The 16,856-nt window shown below is 47.0% G+C and overlaps 1 protein-coding gene across 2 annotated transcripts in view; it reads right to left on the reverse strand.

Annotated features, from left to right (window-relative positions):
* The window catches only part of LANCL2 (LanC like glutathione S-transferase 2), a 233,752-nt gene that overhangs the window by 170,590 nt on the left and 46,306 nt on the right, over positions 1-16,856 (reverse strand). For both annotated transcript variants that reach the window (XM_069211503.1, XM_069211502.1), the window contains exon 3: positions 479-686. In XM_069211503.1, coding sequence (XP_069067604.1) covers positions 479-686 — 208 coding nt within the window. The remainder of the gene's footprint in view (positions 1-478; positions 687-16,856) is intronic.

The following is a 16,856-nucleotide window of genomic DNA, read 5'->3' on the forward strand; positions in this document are numbered from 1 at the left end:
ACAAAATCCTGGAATTCTGCAGTTACTGAAGGAAATGTAATTGTTAATTGACTTCTGACTCTGAACACAGAGCAAATGTGACAAGATAAAAACAAGGTTTAAAGGCATCTTTATTGGTCTTTCTCTTTCTGACTGAACTCAACACCTGCTATTTGTCAACTCGCCAGAACAGGTGAGTAGGTCCTAATTATGCCTCAACCTCATGAAATGTGACTTGCTGTAGCGAATGGGCGAGTAGAGCCATACCAAGTCCCTTTTTACAGCGTGGGAGTATTTGATTGCTTTGCATCTATAGAAAAAGGTAGAAACGATCAACTTGCTTATAGAACATCCAGCAGCAAGACTGTAAGTGTCTTAAATTATCTGTACATTTCCAAAACCTCATTTAAAAAACACATATGTATATTGGGAAAACATTTCATTTCACAAACTATGCCATTATTCATTTCTTAGAATCGAAATAGATACAAGTGCTTACTTCGTAATGCAATCCTTAGACTCCTTTTCATTCTGTAATTTGTGGTGTACCACTGCCCCTACAGCCAGTGGACCAGCATCACCACAAAGGAAAGTCACTCGACGCCCATTCAGGTTACGAAGAATTCTTTTTGCATAATCCAAGCATCGCTGGAGGTAAATCTGGTCCCCTGTGTTGTTGTACAGGTGCAGGTATAATAAGGCTGTGCCTGGGTAAATTCAACGATCATGGAAAAGAAAATAATATAAATTGGTCTACTGCTTACTTTCACATGCAATGAAATTTGACTGGAAAAATATGTTTTTTCTTAATGCTATACACATTATTGAAACCAAATGTATACAAGGTAAAGGGCACTCTCTAGACCTGTACAAGGCATACAGGGGGTCATTCTGACCCTGGCGGTCATTGACCGCCAGGGTCGACGACCACGGAAGCACCGCCAACAGGCTGGCGGTGCTTCCTTTTGTATTCAGACTGCGGCTGTGAAGCCGCGGTCGCCCAGCCGGGTCCGGCGGTTTCCCACCGGATTACCCCCGGCTGGGAGAATCCTCCATGGCGGCGCTGCTTGCAGCGCCGCCATGGGGATTCCGACCCCCTTCCCGCCAGCCTGTTTCTGGCGGTATGGCGGGAACGGGTGTCGTGGGGCCCCTGGGGGTCCCTGCACTGCCCATGCCAGTGGCATGGGCAGTGCAGGGGCCCCCTAACAGGGCCCCAGAAAGATTTTCACTGTCTGCATTGCAGACAGTGAAAATCGCGACGGGTGCAACTGCACCCGTCGCACCCCTGCAACTCCGCCGGCTCCATTCGGAGCCGGCTTCATTGTTGCAGGGCCTTTCCCGCTGGGCCGGCGGGCGCTCCTTTGGCGGGCGCCCGCCGGCCCAGCGGGAAAGCCAGAATGGCCTCCGCGGTTTGACCACGGAGCGGCCAAGTGGCGGTTCCCGTTTGGCTGGCGGCGGTGTCTTGAATGCATACAAAGCACTAAAAACCGGAAGTACTCTTTATCACACATGTATTCAATTAACCAGAGGGTATGAACTAAGCCCAAAGTGTAAGCTCAAAGTCCAGACCCTGCAAATTTAGAGGCAGAAACAAATGGTGCAGGGAGTGGCCACAGGCAATGCCCTTTGCCCACGGCTTGCTAGGCATGCCACATGCTACACTTAAGGGCAATGGGACCAAATTACTGGGACAAGACATGGCCAAGGCTAAATCCTGCTCCCAGAGCCTGTTGGATAAGGCATAACGCTGTGCTCTGCAGGCTATGGAGGTGTAGGACTGGGCACCAGGGCCTGACCAAAACACAAAAACACATGCAGAGTCATCTCTGAATGGCGTAATGCTGTTTCTTGGGTGTACACGAGAAAGAGGGTACCAACAGAGGTAGTGACCTCTACTCAACATCCATGGCATGGCCAGAGCCATCCCATACAGGCAATGAGTGCCAGAGGACATGGTATATAGGGTCCACTGGGCAAAGCTGAAAGCCCTACCACATGTAAGTTCAGTTATAAATAATAAGAAATACAAATTCTTCAAACCTTCAGTTAAAGAGCTGTAATTGTCGAATAGAAAACCTAAACAAAAATTAAACTCTCCTGTGATGGGGACCTACTCAGTCATCGCTATTAACAACGTGCACTGCTCATCACCTCTGAGAAGCTCTTACAGAAAATATCACAATTCAGATGAACAGTTATATCACTAATGAGACCAACAATTATATGACAGGTGGTATTATAAATTACATTAATTAGACTTCAGATGACATGACATTTGATATCACCAGGAATGTTTTGACATTACTATTTTTACAAGAAATATTTGCTCATTTGTAGGCTAAACCAGAAAAAACACAGTTTCAAATAAGATAAAAAAAAAAAATCATAACAAAATAAAAATAAGAGCACATAAAATGATTATAACACCATGTTATTGTTATTTTTAATAAGGATTTGAAAATTAATCATATTTTCTTCTTAACCCTGTACACTTTTTCGTTCACATTTTTCAAAACGTTAGAGCAGGCTTAATAATAAAGATTAATGTTAAGTTTTGTGTGTTTAAGTTATCACAAGTACAGCGTAAAAACTAATTTACTTGGTCTTGGCCTGGTTGCACTGACAGCTGAAGAAACGTAGCTATTAAAAGTTGCACAGCGTTAATGATTCCTCTCTCTCATTTTGTGTTTTTCTTTTTTCATAAAATAGATGAAAATGTGCTATTTACTGTGTTGTTGTTGTTTATTTCTACTGTTTATGCTGCATATAATGTTAGTAGTATACGGGGATACCTTTCTTCCTCATTCAAAAAGTGACAGTTGTCCTGCCCTGGAAATTACGTCACATCTGTTATCAGGATTTCCAGTGACCCCTGGGAGCCCGGCCTGGAACTGACGTATGTGTAGGTGTGTCACGTGTGTTGTGACATGGTATGATGACGTGTTAGTCACGTGCCCTGTTGCTGTCCCTAGTGTCTAGGTGTATGTGTTGTGTAAAATGGCGGCCATGCAGGTGTGAGCAGTGTTTCTGCACCTAAGAGGACAAGTCTGGGTATGTTCATGCTGACAGGTTGGTTGGGCTGCAGTGTGGCTCCTCAGAGGGAGGTGCCGTGCAACTACAGAGCCACCAACCACCCTCCTCAGAGTCTTGCATAACTTAGAGGGAATGTACGATGGTGACCTTTTTTATAAAAAGAATAATAATTTTGAAGCCCACAGACACAGAAAGGGCCAAGTATGGTGTATATGGACACAGAGTATGACCTTTAAAAACACAGGTCATAGTTACCTAAGGAGGGTAGCTGTGTGCAAGGGGAAGATAAGTGAGGCCTATAGAGTGTTACATAGTTTCTGGAGGAGCTTCTGCCCACCACACCTATTATCTTATCAGGCCTTCTTGTTACTGCTTACGTAAAGCAATTAACTTTCAGCCTATGATTTTGCAAGTCAGAGTGACCCATACATGCTTAGCAGATGTCCACGCAGAAAGAGATAGCCCCCAGGTGACGTGTTATGAAATTCTAACATAACCATAAAACATAATATGTTTCAGAGCCCACCCCTTCACAATGCCTATGCATAAATAGCATGGCGTAGCAAGTATAAAAGCCCCGGATAGGTATCATACATACAGGCATCTCACAAGACTGTTTTTGTGAGCAGCAAATTGAAGCTTGCGGAGAGCAGGGCTACCCCAGAACATTAAGGAGGAACATATGAAAGGCAGAGCGCAAACTGGTAATGCAATCCAGCTTCTACTGAAGATAAATAATTATTGCCTGTTTGTATATTTTTTGTAGTGTAATTCCAACTTGCTTTTGTTTCTAGCCCCTTTTTCTAGGACACACAGAGCATTTGTGCCATGTACTTTGAATACTACTATCTAAAGCCATGTTTTCTTTTAAATGCATTTATTATTATTATTATATTATATTTATGAAGTATGCAAAGTGTGTTTTAATTATGATAAAATGGGCAAGGGGTGCCCATTACAAACACTTGCACCCTCAGTAGCCCAAGGGGCTAGGCTCACGGCGGTGAGCGCACAGAACTATGTGCATCTATCCCAAGTGGCCATTACCTTAAAGGTGGGGTATAAGGGTGGCCAGCTTTTTGAGCGCTTTGGGGCACCCCAACTCCCATCACCCCAAGGGACAGTTGTAGCCTATGGGGCGATGCGAGGGGTTAACTGAGGAAGCTTACTATTTAAAAGCACATGCTTAAAAGTTCCTTGTGCATGCAGCCTTCTAGGAAATAATAAAAATTGTCAAGATACCTCTTATAATTAATGTGCCTACTGCAGAGCTGTAGTTTTGACTCTCCATAAAGTAGAGCAGAGGATTCATATGCCTGCTGCAAAGAACAGAACTATATTTTATGTAGCTAGCAGAGTGGATAGGTAAAGCCAGCCTTTCCAAACGCTTTAAAAATGATATTAATGTATGTGAAATGAAGACTCGGGCAAGATGTTGAGGGGGGGGGGGTTTACAATGTTTTTTTTGGGTGGGGTAGGGAGTGCCAAAAAGGCTGTTGCACGGGTCCACAGGCTATTAGCCCTGGGCCCCCCCCCACCCCTTACCCCCAAGAACATGCATGCAAAGTCACGTGATGGAGGGTGACATTGCTTAATTTGTGCTTGTTGTTTCCAATGCTGAGCACCTGCACTTATTTTTTTGAGGGTTGGTGCTTATTCCTCTGCCTCAAGCATTTGCTGTGCGCAAAAGACACATTTGGGAAAGATGGTGGAAAAGAAAAAACGATAAAAGCACCACAATGGGAGAAAGCAGCAAACTGTAGAGTGAGCTGAAGGGTCAGGGAGTGGCTTTAAATGTAACAAAGAGACCCAAGATGGCTTCAGGATTACGATGCCTCAGAATTCCGTGTTCCCCAGCATCTAAGTGCAGCAGCACTGTGTTTAAGAGGACTGTTTTGGACACCGACACAGTTTTTATTTACAAATTTAGCACTGGGTGGCGAGCGCGTGATGCTCGCCACTTTTCGGTATTAAATAACTATACCTGCTCTCAGGGGCCGAAGGCTGAGAGCAGGTATTGTTAGTTAATGGTGGGGGTCGCAGAGCGCGTGTGGCTCGGCGACCCCTGTTATTATCCTAACACACAGGCTCTCAGAGACCACGGGACCTCTGAGAGCCGGTCTGTTAAGTTAATAACAAGGGTCGCTGAGCCGCAAAACTATTGTACATGTATATTTACAATGAACTCTGATTTAAATTGTTTTGTGTTTTATACTTTTAATACTTACTGTAATTATATGACATTATAAGGACTATCGGCGGTATTGTAATATAAGTAAAATAAGGCTGTGGAGGCCTTGGAACTATATAAAAAATGCTTTATGGACAGATTCCAAGATATTATGTTGCGCAGCAGTGCCGCCCTGTGGACTTTTTTTAAAATAAAGAGTGTATGGTTTTTGAGAAATGTGAACAAGAGCCTTTGTGTATTGTACCTTCAGAACAATGTAAGGGGACAATAGTGTACTTATTAGCTAACATCCTGAGTAAGCTTGCTTAATCGTGTATGTAATTATTAGAGTAAACGCTTTTACAGACTTATAGTATATTTATTAATGTGTTATGACAGAACCATTAATATGAATGGCAGTCTAAAATCAAGTATGTCTCTTTTTGTACGTAGGATCCCCAAGAGCAAACGTCGACTCGTGAGAAAATGGATGCCTTTCAGCAAGGTGCAGCTACCTATAGTTTTATAGTTAGAGAGCCGTGTCAACGACTTACCCTTATTATCTATTTTGCTTTTTTTCTAACATTGTTTTCTGATACTTTTCTTTCTTTATATAGGATATGATGCCGAAGTACAGATGGCTGTCAAAGCTCTACAGCGGATCCTAGAGGCTCAAGTCGTAAAGTCTTCAGCGCAACAAGATACAGCTCTTACGGGTAAATAAAATTATCCGATGCCTCAGAGAACGATAATAGTCACGGGTTTATATTGTAAGTGTGACATTTATTTTTTTTCCTCTTCTGTACAGAGCCCCTGGTGGTGCGCAGGAGCGGCGCGCCATCAGCGCAAAATGTGGAAGACAGCATTAAATAGGCAGGCCAGAAAAGGAAGTCTACAGCGCCTAAACATGGAACACTTATAAAGAAAGGCCCCAACCGCGGAAGCACATCAGGTTTTGAAAATGTAGAGCCTAGAGAATCCTAACCTCTTTCTCTCTCACTCTCTCTCTCTCTTTCTCTCTATCTACTGTTTTTTTCCCTCTAGGATATAGCGGTTCTAGCAGAACCTAAAATGTATTTTATTTTTTTATCTCATCGTAGAACCATTACAAAAAATCTCAGAAGGTGTCTGCCATAAGATCAGGTGTTCCGTGTTGCCTTTAAAGGACGTTGCAGGAGTGTTACAAAACACAATGTCGTCAACAGCCGTAGAGATCGGCGCAGGGTGTCAGGACAAACAACGACCAGGGTCTACATATAATCGTCAAAGACCAGGTACAGCCCTTAACCACTGCACCACTTTACAAATAAACACCGCCACCGGTACATCGAACTCCTCTACTGAACGTACATTTCTGCAAGGGTTGGAACACACAGACGATGGAGCCGTTACACCCGCAGACACACAACATCAAGTACTGTTTAAAACTGCAGTGCAACAAGCATAAAATAAACCGTCTTTACTTAAAGAATCGTAAGAAGAAGCAACTGGTCCCTAAGCTACAAACGGTTCCTCTAGATCTCTCAGTTAAAAACAAAGGGCCAGATGTAGCAAGGCATTAGCGCCTCGCAAACTGCGAAAAACGCCGTTTGCGAGGCGCTAATGCCTGCGCGCGATGCAGAAACACATTTTGCGAGTCGGAACCGACTCGCAAAATGTGTTTCCGACTTCCAAATAGGAAGGGGTGCTCCCTTCCTATTTGCGACTCGCACCGCGGGTCGCAAATCAACTCGCAGTTACCATCCACTTGAAGTGGATGGTAACTCATTCGCAAACGGGAAGGGGTCCCGATGGGACCCCTTCCCCTTTGTGAATGATCACAAAAGTATTTTTTCAGAGCAGGCAGTGGTCCTATGGACCACTGCCTGCTCTGAAAAAAACCGAAACAAAAGGTTTCGGTATTTTTTTCTAAGTGCAGCTTGTTTTCCTTTAGGGAAAACGGGCTGCAGATAGAAAAAAAAAACTGCTTTATTTAAAAGCAGTCACAGACATGGTGGTCTGCTGTCTCCAGCAGGCCACCATCCCCGTGAGTGCCCAGACTCGCTATGGGGTCGCAAACTGCGACCCACCTCATTAATATTAATGAGGTGGGTCTTTGCGACCCCTTGGCGAGTCGCAGAAGGTGTCTGAGACACCTTTCTGCATAGCAAATTGCGAGCTGCAATTTGCGAGTCGGAAGGACCTGCAAATTGCAACTCGCAATTTGCTTTCTACTTACATCTGGCCCATAGTTACACCTCTTACAGGACTCCGTAGTCCACAGAGGTCTAAGGCCCTCATTATGACATTGGCGGTAAATCCCACTTACTGCCATGCTGACTGCCGCCAACATACCGCAGCCGCGGCGGATATCCGTTCACCATATTATGACACACACACACACCAATCCAACACTATTCAGCCACAGACACAAGTCCGCTACACCAAAGGTCAGTGATAAACTGGCGGTATCAAAACCCATACCGTTACACCAAACAGAACAAAGCCCATCACATTATGACCCGCGAATCACCACGGTGGACATTCAATGGCGGTAAACCATTGGCGGTACATACTGCCACGCTCAAAATACACACACACACATACAAAACGACACTACATTGGTCAATTTAAATAACACACACCTGACACCCAGACACACACCACACCCACACAACTATAAAACACACACCCACATTACCCACAACCCTTTACGACTACAAAGCATTGGCATGAGACAGACACCACGACCACAGACAAAACCAGAGCCACACACCACCTAGACCTATACACCACCCACGCACCCCACATCACACACCCCAACACATCACCCTACACACCCTCACCTACACAACTCACACAACACTCATGGCACCACAAAGACACCCCAGATTCTCAGAGGAGGATAGGCCCATGGAACCGACTCTCCAGGAGGCACTTGCAGAGATCCTGAGAACATACCAATATTCCCAGGATACGCTGGGCCAGATCCTGGACAACGTGCAGGAGAACAGGCGGCTCCAGGACGGACAGTACCAGGGGATCAGGGAGGACTTGCAGGCCACCAACGCCACCCTGGTCCCCATAGAAGGGGTGCTGGCAGACATGGCCAACATTATGAGGGAGGCACTCCCACAACAGCGGGTCCCTACCATTAGCCAGACATTTGAACTACCTTCCACCTCCGCTGCTGCTAGTAGACAGGAGGCCCCACCACAGGACCAACAGGCCACCAGCACCCCTCCCCTGCAGAAGGTGAACCACCCAGTAAACCTTCCCTGCGATCCAGGCAGAAGCCAGAGACTATTGCCAAGAACCCCGCCAGGAAATGAGACCCTCCTGATTGTCACCCTTGTGTTCCACTCTGTCATCCTATCCACCTTGAACTGCCATTGCTCCCCTTCCTATGTCCCCTTGGACAATGCACCTGTGCTACAACTAGAATGGAACAATACCCTGGACTTTCCTCCATCATCACCCCATCCCAATACACTTGCCCCTCTTCTTCTTAGCACTTCAATAAACATCCTTTGAAAAAATGCAAGTATGGAGTATGTCAAACTTTTTTAAGTATGTATCCATATAACCAGGTTCAAACATTGCAATTCAACTGTACAGTAATGTTCACATAGGAAAGATCTGTAGTTGGCTGCAGTGATCACACCAGGAGCAATAGTGGGGCACCAACATCAGCAAAATGAGTTGCCAAAGGGTACAGTGAGTGGGCATAGCAGTGGAAAATAACAGCATGCCAGTGCGAAAGATAATATAAATAATGACAATGAAATGTGATGGGCGCTTGAGGGCATCACAACAGCCACAAGGGGGTGAGTACAGTGCTCATCATTATAACTTACACATGGTAGAGGGGTACCCGGGTGGGGGATGTGGGTCAGTGGGTGCCCTTAGGCCAGGCCTGACATTGCAGAGTAGGTCCCATGTTGGCCAGGGTTCTGAAGTGATAATCCTGCTACCTAGCTCATAGGCATCCACAACTGGTCAGGGCTGTGTGGGTCCCAGGTGTGATGCATTTGGCGGGTATGTGTCCCTCCCCATGCCTTGGTGGCTAGCATCATAACTGGTAGTGCAATGCATAGTGCGTAGGGCTGTTCCCTGTGTGTGGCGGTAGTGTGTACGCCAACAGTGGTGTTGGTGCAGCCACTGACCCAGTGTATCCTCTGTCTCTCCCCCCCTTTTTGATTTGTCACCCTGTCCTTATGTGCATTGGCATCATCTGTCGGAGGAGCAGAGGCACCGGCGCCGGAGAGAGCTGCATCCCACAGGATCAAGGAGGCAGAGTCCACCGACGGTGAGGGCACCAGAGGGATGGAGGGTGAGGGGAGCACCACGGAGGACATAGGAGGGGACAGTTCGGACACAGATACCTCCTCTGATGGAAGCTCCCTGGTGGTACCAGCACCGCCTTCCCAGCAGCCCCTCGTCAAGTTGCCCGCTCACCCAGGAGGGTGGGCATCTCCTTCGCCCCAGGCACCTCAGGCCCTGCCCCAGTTAGCCCTGCTGCCCTGGGTGAGGAGGCTATTGACCTCCTGAGATCCATCTCTGTAGGGCAGTCAACCATTGTGAATGCCATCCAGGGGCTGGCAGCCCAGATGCAACAGAATAATGCATTCCTAGAGGGCATTCACACTGGCTTAATGGCCCAACAGAGATCAATCCAGGCTCTGGCCTCCTCTCTGATGGCGGCCATTGTCCCTGTTTCCACCCTCCAACTTCCTCTTCCCAGTCCCATTCCCCTAAACCTATCCCAAGCACACAGGCAGAAGAGCATGCACACAAGACAACACACAAGACTGGCACAGGCAAACACAAGCACCACACATCATCCCACAGGCACTCACACAAACACCATCCAGATGCAGACATACCAACATCCACAATTTCCACTGTCTCCCCCTCCTCCTAATCCTCCAGCTTCCTCTCAGTTCCGTCTACACTCACACCTGCATGCACTACATCCTCATCCACTACCAGCACCACCACCATACCTAGCAGAATTCACACCTCAGTGGCAGACACCTCCACAACATCCATGCACACGTCCCCTGTGTCCTCTCCCTCTGTGCCCCCCCAAGATACGCAAGTGCAAGCACTCAGACACCCAACAGCCATCCACCTCACAACAGCATCCAGCCCATGCACCTGCACCCAAACACAGCAGACAGACACTTCTTACAACCCCTCCCTCTTCCTCCACTCCCAAACCTTCTCCCTCTTCCTGGCCCCAATGTCCCTAAGAAGCTCTTCCTCTCCACCACAGACCTCTTCCCTACTGCTCTCCCCCCGTCCTTCACATCTGGCCAGGGTGGCAAAAACCCAGGTAAGCACCTCAGCCACGCAGTCCATGGGCCCAGTAGTCTCCACGCCCACTTGTTGTGGGAAATGATCCAGGGCACATGTCCAGAGGTTAAAGGAGCCTGCACCAAGCAGCCTCAAGGAAAGGGTGCGTGCCCAAGCTACTGCCAGGAAGGGCAAGGAGCCAGCCTCAGCTGCTGCCAAGAAGGGCAAGGAGCCAGCAACAGAAGGCAGGAAGGACAAGGGGCCTGGTGCAGGGACTCAGACGGAGCCCCCACCACCAACTATGATTGTGCAGCTGTCCGAGGCTGCAGGGGATGGCTGGAGCTTCCCCCCACCACCGACAGCAGCAGCACCAGCAGCTCCGCCGCCACCAGTGGGCAGCCATCCGAGGCTGCAGGGGATGGGCTGGAGCTTCTCCCCACCATCACCAGCAGCAGCACCACCACAACCAGTGAGCCGCCATCACCGCCGGCGGACAGCATGTAGTCCCACCTCTATGGGCTGCTGTGCGGCCTGCCCCCTGCAAATCTAGTGGGTAAGACACCCACCAACCCCAGCTTCTCCAGGATCAGAAGCATAGGGCACGATGCCCCCTCCAGAAACAGTGGGTAAGACACCCACCAACCCCAGCCGCCCCAGGATCAGAAGTACAGGGCGCGATGCCGCCTCCAGAACCAGTGGGTAAGACACCCACCAACCCCAGCCTCCCAAGGATCAAGAGCACAGGACACAATGCCCCCTCCAGAACCAGTGGGTAAGACACTCACCAACCCCAGCTACCCCAGGATCAGAAGCACAAGGTACTATGCCCTCTCCAGAACCAGTGGGTAAGACACCCACCAACCCTGGCCTCCCCAGGATCAAAAACACAGGTCACAATGCCCCCTCCAGAACCAGTGGGTAAGACACCCACCAACTCCAGCTTCCCCAGGATCAAGAGCACAAGGCACGATGCCCCCTCCAGAACCAGTGGGTAAGACACCCACCAACTCCAGCCTCCCCAGGATCAAGAGCACAAGGCTCAATGCCCCCTCCAGAACCAATGGGGAAGACACCCACCAACCCCAGCCTCCCCAGGATCAAGAGAACAGGGCATGTTGCCCCCTCCAAGGCATGTGGGTAAGTCACCCACTTGAGAGACTGTGGCCTTGTACTCCCCAGGACCAAGTACAGGTCATGTTGCCCCCTCTAGAGCATGTGGGCAAGTCACCCACTTGAGAGATTGTGGCCTTGCACTCCCCAGGATCAAGCACAGGGCATGTTGCCCCCTCCAGAACCAGTGGTCTTGTTCCAGCTACCGGCTGAGATGACCCCCGTTCCCCGTCCCCCTGAGGTGCCTGCCTATTTTCCAAAGGATGCCCCTGCAGTGTTCTCTCCGTGTTGGTGCAGTTGACAAGTGGGGCCTTGGGCCTGTGGCCCTGTGGCCCATGCACAATGAGGACCGGGCAGTGTCCCTTGAACTGTACATATGTATATACCATTACACTGCATTTCCGTATTTCTACTGTGTTGTTATTATTACACTCACTTTTGCTCATTCCTGTTGCGCTTGCGTTATTCCTCAGGGGTACAGGGTAAATATGTTTTATTACTTCAGCTGATTGTGTGTGTGGTGTTGGGGGTAGGGGTGTGTGTTGTGCATGCGTGTGTCACTCTCTTTTTCCACTCCCCCTCCCCTGTGTGCTAGGTGGCTGTACTCACCGTCGTCGTCTTCACCGTCGTTGGTGTTCGTGGTGGAGCAGGACGTAGAAAATCATTGGAAATATTTGCAGTTCGGGCTCCATGGCGGCGTGGTTCTTCCTTGTGTCTCCAAAGGTGAGTCCTTTCCCTTCTGTGCAGTGTTTCCGCCAGGCTTTTGATGGCGTTGGTACCACCCCGGAAAAGGTGGCCGTTTTCTGTCTGATAATACAGTGGGCGGAGCATTGACTTCCGCCTGGCTGTTGGTGGCTACCGCCGTGGTGGCTGTTTCCGCCCTGGCGGTCGGTGTGGTAAAGTGGCTGTTTATCTGAGCTCTCACCGCCATGGTCATAATTTGGCGGTAGTTACCTCCAACCTATTGGCGGTATTACCGCCACTTTATCACCGACCGCCAGGGTTGTAATGAGGGCCTAAGTGTTTTACGGCTGAAACGGTTAATGTAGACGTGTACCAAAACAATTGGTCCCAAAAACTCCTATAACTATTTTGGACTCTAGGTTTGAAAATGATCACCCCTTAGAGGACCCTTATGCTGCCTGTATAGGGCTTCTCAGGGCACTGGCCGGTGGGGTTGAGGATTCTGAAACAATAGCAGCCACTGAACGCAACGGGCCTTCTGGCATAGACCCAGAGGTGCAGCAATCTTAAGGTTAGCAATCACCCGATCCAAGCCCCTGCGTGTCCCACGCACGCACGCAAGCCATAAGCTATTACAAAGACCATTTAAGTTCCCCATATCTAAAGTACCCAATCACACCTCCGGGAGCGTACGATCCCAGCAGTCCCCCATAAATTGTATACGTTCCTCAGTCTTCTCCCTCTTCAACATACCTTGATAGTGGTACGGGTGGTAGCGGGTCACAAAAATCTACGTTTTGGAACCCCGTCTAGCGAGGAACAGTCCTCCGAAAACACCTGAGTTTTCGCATTGGGGCCCTGCCTGTTTGACCCATCCCAGTCCACCCATTCAGAAAGCGGATATTGCTGTTAACAAAGAAACTGCAGCTGATATGGCTTAGGGAAATATAAACCCCACACCTAACACCTCAAGTAATGACCCAGAACACGGCGCTTTGACCCGCACTAGAGTCGTGGACACCTATATAAAAGAAATACACCAATCTGTTAGAAACCTCAAATTAAGATTGAGCCTGAAGACTTTAAAACTTGGGAAGAAGGGTTGCGATACCGCATTCTCCAGAGCCGGCCTGAGGGCTTTAACCCAGAGGTTGGCGTTATGTAGGAGGGAGGTGGTCCGAGCATGTAAATCAGCCACTGCAGACATAAGTAATATACAGGCGTGACTAGGCGTGAGGGGTTGCCTAAGGAGTGTAAGAACCGCAATTAATAATACCAGTGTCCACAGGTCTAAATATAAAAAGAGAACCCCGGATATACTCACTAAAGCTCTACGATTCTTACGAGCACTCAAAATCAAAAAACCACAAGAGCCACCCAACAACTGCGTAAAACCCCCCAAAATCAACACCATAAAACATGCAACGACCTCTGCTATGCCTCAAAACATAAGGTTAGGAGAAAACATCACAAACAGGGGTTTTTAAGCCCTCAGGGTAGAGTCCAGAGCATGGTTATCCCCGAACAACCTGCAAGAGCCCAGCCATAGTAGGTGAAGTTGCAAGGACACAGGGGGTGATTCTGACCGCGGCGGACGGTGGTCGCCGCCCGCCAAGCGGTTCCCGCCGAAAGACCGCTCCGCGGTCAAAAGACCGCGGCGGTCATTCTGGCTTTCCCACTGGGCTGGCGGGCGACCGCCGAAAGTCCGCCCGCCAGCCCAGCGGGAAACACCCTTCCCACGAGGACGCCGGCTCAGAATGGAGCCGGCGGAGTGGGAAGGTGTGACGGGTGCAGTTGCACCCGTCACGAATTTCAGTGTCTGCAAAGCAGACACTGAAATTCTTCGTGGGGCCCTCTTACGGGGGCCCCTGCAGTGCCCATGCCATTGGACACAAGATTGCAACACCTGGTCTGCGCTTTAGCAAGCCCCTCAAATTGTGGTAAAAGTTATTTTATAAAGAGGTCGTTAGAAAACGCTTCAAGGGTTTTATCCCAGACCCCGCACAATATTGTATGGCTTTATTCATACTGGCAAGATCTTTATACGGAACTATCCCTAAGGTTCACCCACATTAAATTTATACAAGGCATACCTGACAATCTCAACGACAATACCTTGTTACCTAAACACCTAAACACCTTATAAACATGGTGATTGTAGATGATCTTATGCGCGAGGGTGGGGACCATCCCGAAATAGAAAAAGCTTTTACCCAATAGTCACACCATCGTAAACTAAGCTTACATTGTGCAGAACTTGTTTTACAAGGGTAAGAGCAGTCTTTCTATAGCTCTAAATGCCTCATACCTTGTCCTGTTTAAAAACCCCTGTCACAAACAGCAGGTATCTATCATCGTTAAACAGACGTACCCCATAAACACCCAGTTATTCTTGGAAGCCTTTAACGATGCTACCACTAAACTTCACGGCTACCTGCTGGTAGACTTGAAACCCGACACTCTAGAAGACTACAGACTACGTGCTGATATTTTCCCATCAACCTCCCTGTCGCTTACATACCTAAAACCAAACCTAAAATCGTGTAAAAAGAATTGTTAAAAAGACTTTTGTGACACTTACACTCTAAGCCTTATAATATAAGGTGCTGACCATGTCGTTTAGCCCTCCTAAAAATGCTGGTCACAGCTAGCCCCCAACAAAGAAAGGCCATCCTTTGCTCAGCTTCGGGCAACTTAGTAGCTATTTCAGAAATCGCCCTAAACACCCTAAAAGGCAATGTCCCTATAACAGAGAGTCAGTTCCGAAGAAGAAGCGTAACCTTAAAAAAAAAATTAGAAACAAAAGGGCTTCCCTCGTTTCTGAGAAAAAACTTGTAAAACAGTTGGGTGGCTTTATAGGAGCGCTTCTAGGCATAGCGATTCCTTTAATTACAAACCTCCTAGTCGGGAACTAATGGATTATGCCAAAAAGATGTACTTGGTACCGCGCCAACAGCTGGAACAGTTGTGCCCTTCTACAAGAGACGCATGGGATATATGAAAAAATGAAACACTACGCCTAGAAGCCGAAATTAAAACCATTTTAAACCAGACTGATTTAAAACATTACGACAAAGCTGATCTTTACTCCAGAGTTCTTTAAAACTTTCTGTATTATTACAAGCAATGACAAATTTGGCAACACCAAGCAACAGTATCAATGCACATTTCCAGATTTACCCAAGTATAAATACTATTCGGTAGTGCTCATACACTAATGCACATCGTTGCCCTGGTGTGCTTTCCGGTTTTTCAGAGAAAAAAACGTAACAATAGAATCAAACAAAATATATTAGCGGAGCACAACAGTTTTTTCTAAAGTATTGGTAGTCAAACAGTCAAATGTGACTATATAATTAGTAAACTGTGATGAACTGTCCACAATTCATATATACTCATGTATTGTTATTAACCTCAAACAATGTAGGTTCTCATAGTTTTATATAATGAAAATATTTAATTCAAAATTGTTGACAATGGAAAATAACATACAACACTAAACCCCTACAATAGAAATCCAACAATCATAAAAGACATAATGTAAATAGATACAATAAAAGTCCATAGCCGAACACAGAAATTAACTTTAAAAAACTTAACTTACAAAATACAAAATCTAAAAAATAACTTCAAAGACTAAAGAAAGGACCACAGATAGTCAACTTTCACCAAAAGTGTGTTGAAAATAGAGAACGTGCCACAGAGAACCTACATCCCAATTTAGTATTTGAGATTAGTACATAAGTAATGTGGTGAGTATGAGTGATAGGGATAATATTCAATATGAATGTGATGGTGAGTCACTATTTTTAAGTATAATGAAGAAACCTTCATGTCCCCAAAAATTGATTGAAGGGAAAATACCTTAATCTCTCCATTTACCACTTGTATCTCCAAATGATATCCAAATCTCTAAATACCAGAAAAACAAGGGAAAAGACCCAATCATAAACTCCCAGAATGTAGGCCATATGTGTTACCTATATTCAAAATCTGGTACCACACTAACCTTGGTATTGTCCACACAAAGCTTGTTATTTTACAGGAAAACCGCAACTGATTTAATCAGTTGCGGTTTTCCTGTAAAATAACAAGCTTTGTGTGGATTTTGTATTTTTTAAATACAGTGTACTAATTATATAGTCACATTTGACTGTTTGACTACCAATACTTTAGAAAAAACTGTTGTGCTCCGCTAATATATTTTGTTTGGTTCTATTATTACAAGCAATGGCAGTCAGAAAAAAACACGCTGACTCTATATACCCCCGACTTTGAACCGCCACCACCAGCCCTCGCTGCGCCTCAGGTTCAACAGCCCCCACATCTTCTGGTCCCATCACCACCACCCACAGACGTTTTTGTTGAAGATTTTTTTTTAAATATAAGTCAGAGGTACAGAGGTGCGGTGCAAATGTTACGAAGTAAAATGGCTGCTTCTAAAGATATAACCTTGTGGAACGATCAGGGTGAATACCTCTACAAACGACAGCCGATTGTTGGGTCTCATATGTATGACTTCGTCAAAGGTTTCACACACCCCAAAACCCTATTGCTCCAGAAACTGCTTAGAGGCTGAGACCAGTTTCTACAGGCCGCTGCA

The sequence above is a fragment of the Pleurodeles waltl genome, chromosome 10, assembly GCF_031143425.1.
Source record: "Pleurodeles waltl isolate 20211129_DDA chromosome 10, aPleWal1.hap1.20221129, whole genome shotgun sequence".
In the NCBI taxonomy this organism is placed as follows: Eukaryota; Metazoa; Chordata; class Amphibia; order Caudata; family Salamandridae; genus Pleurodeles; species Pleurodeles waltl.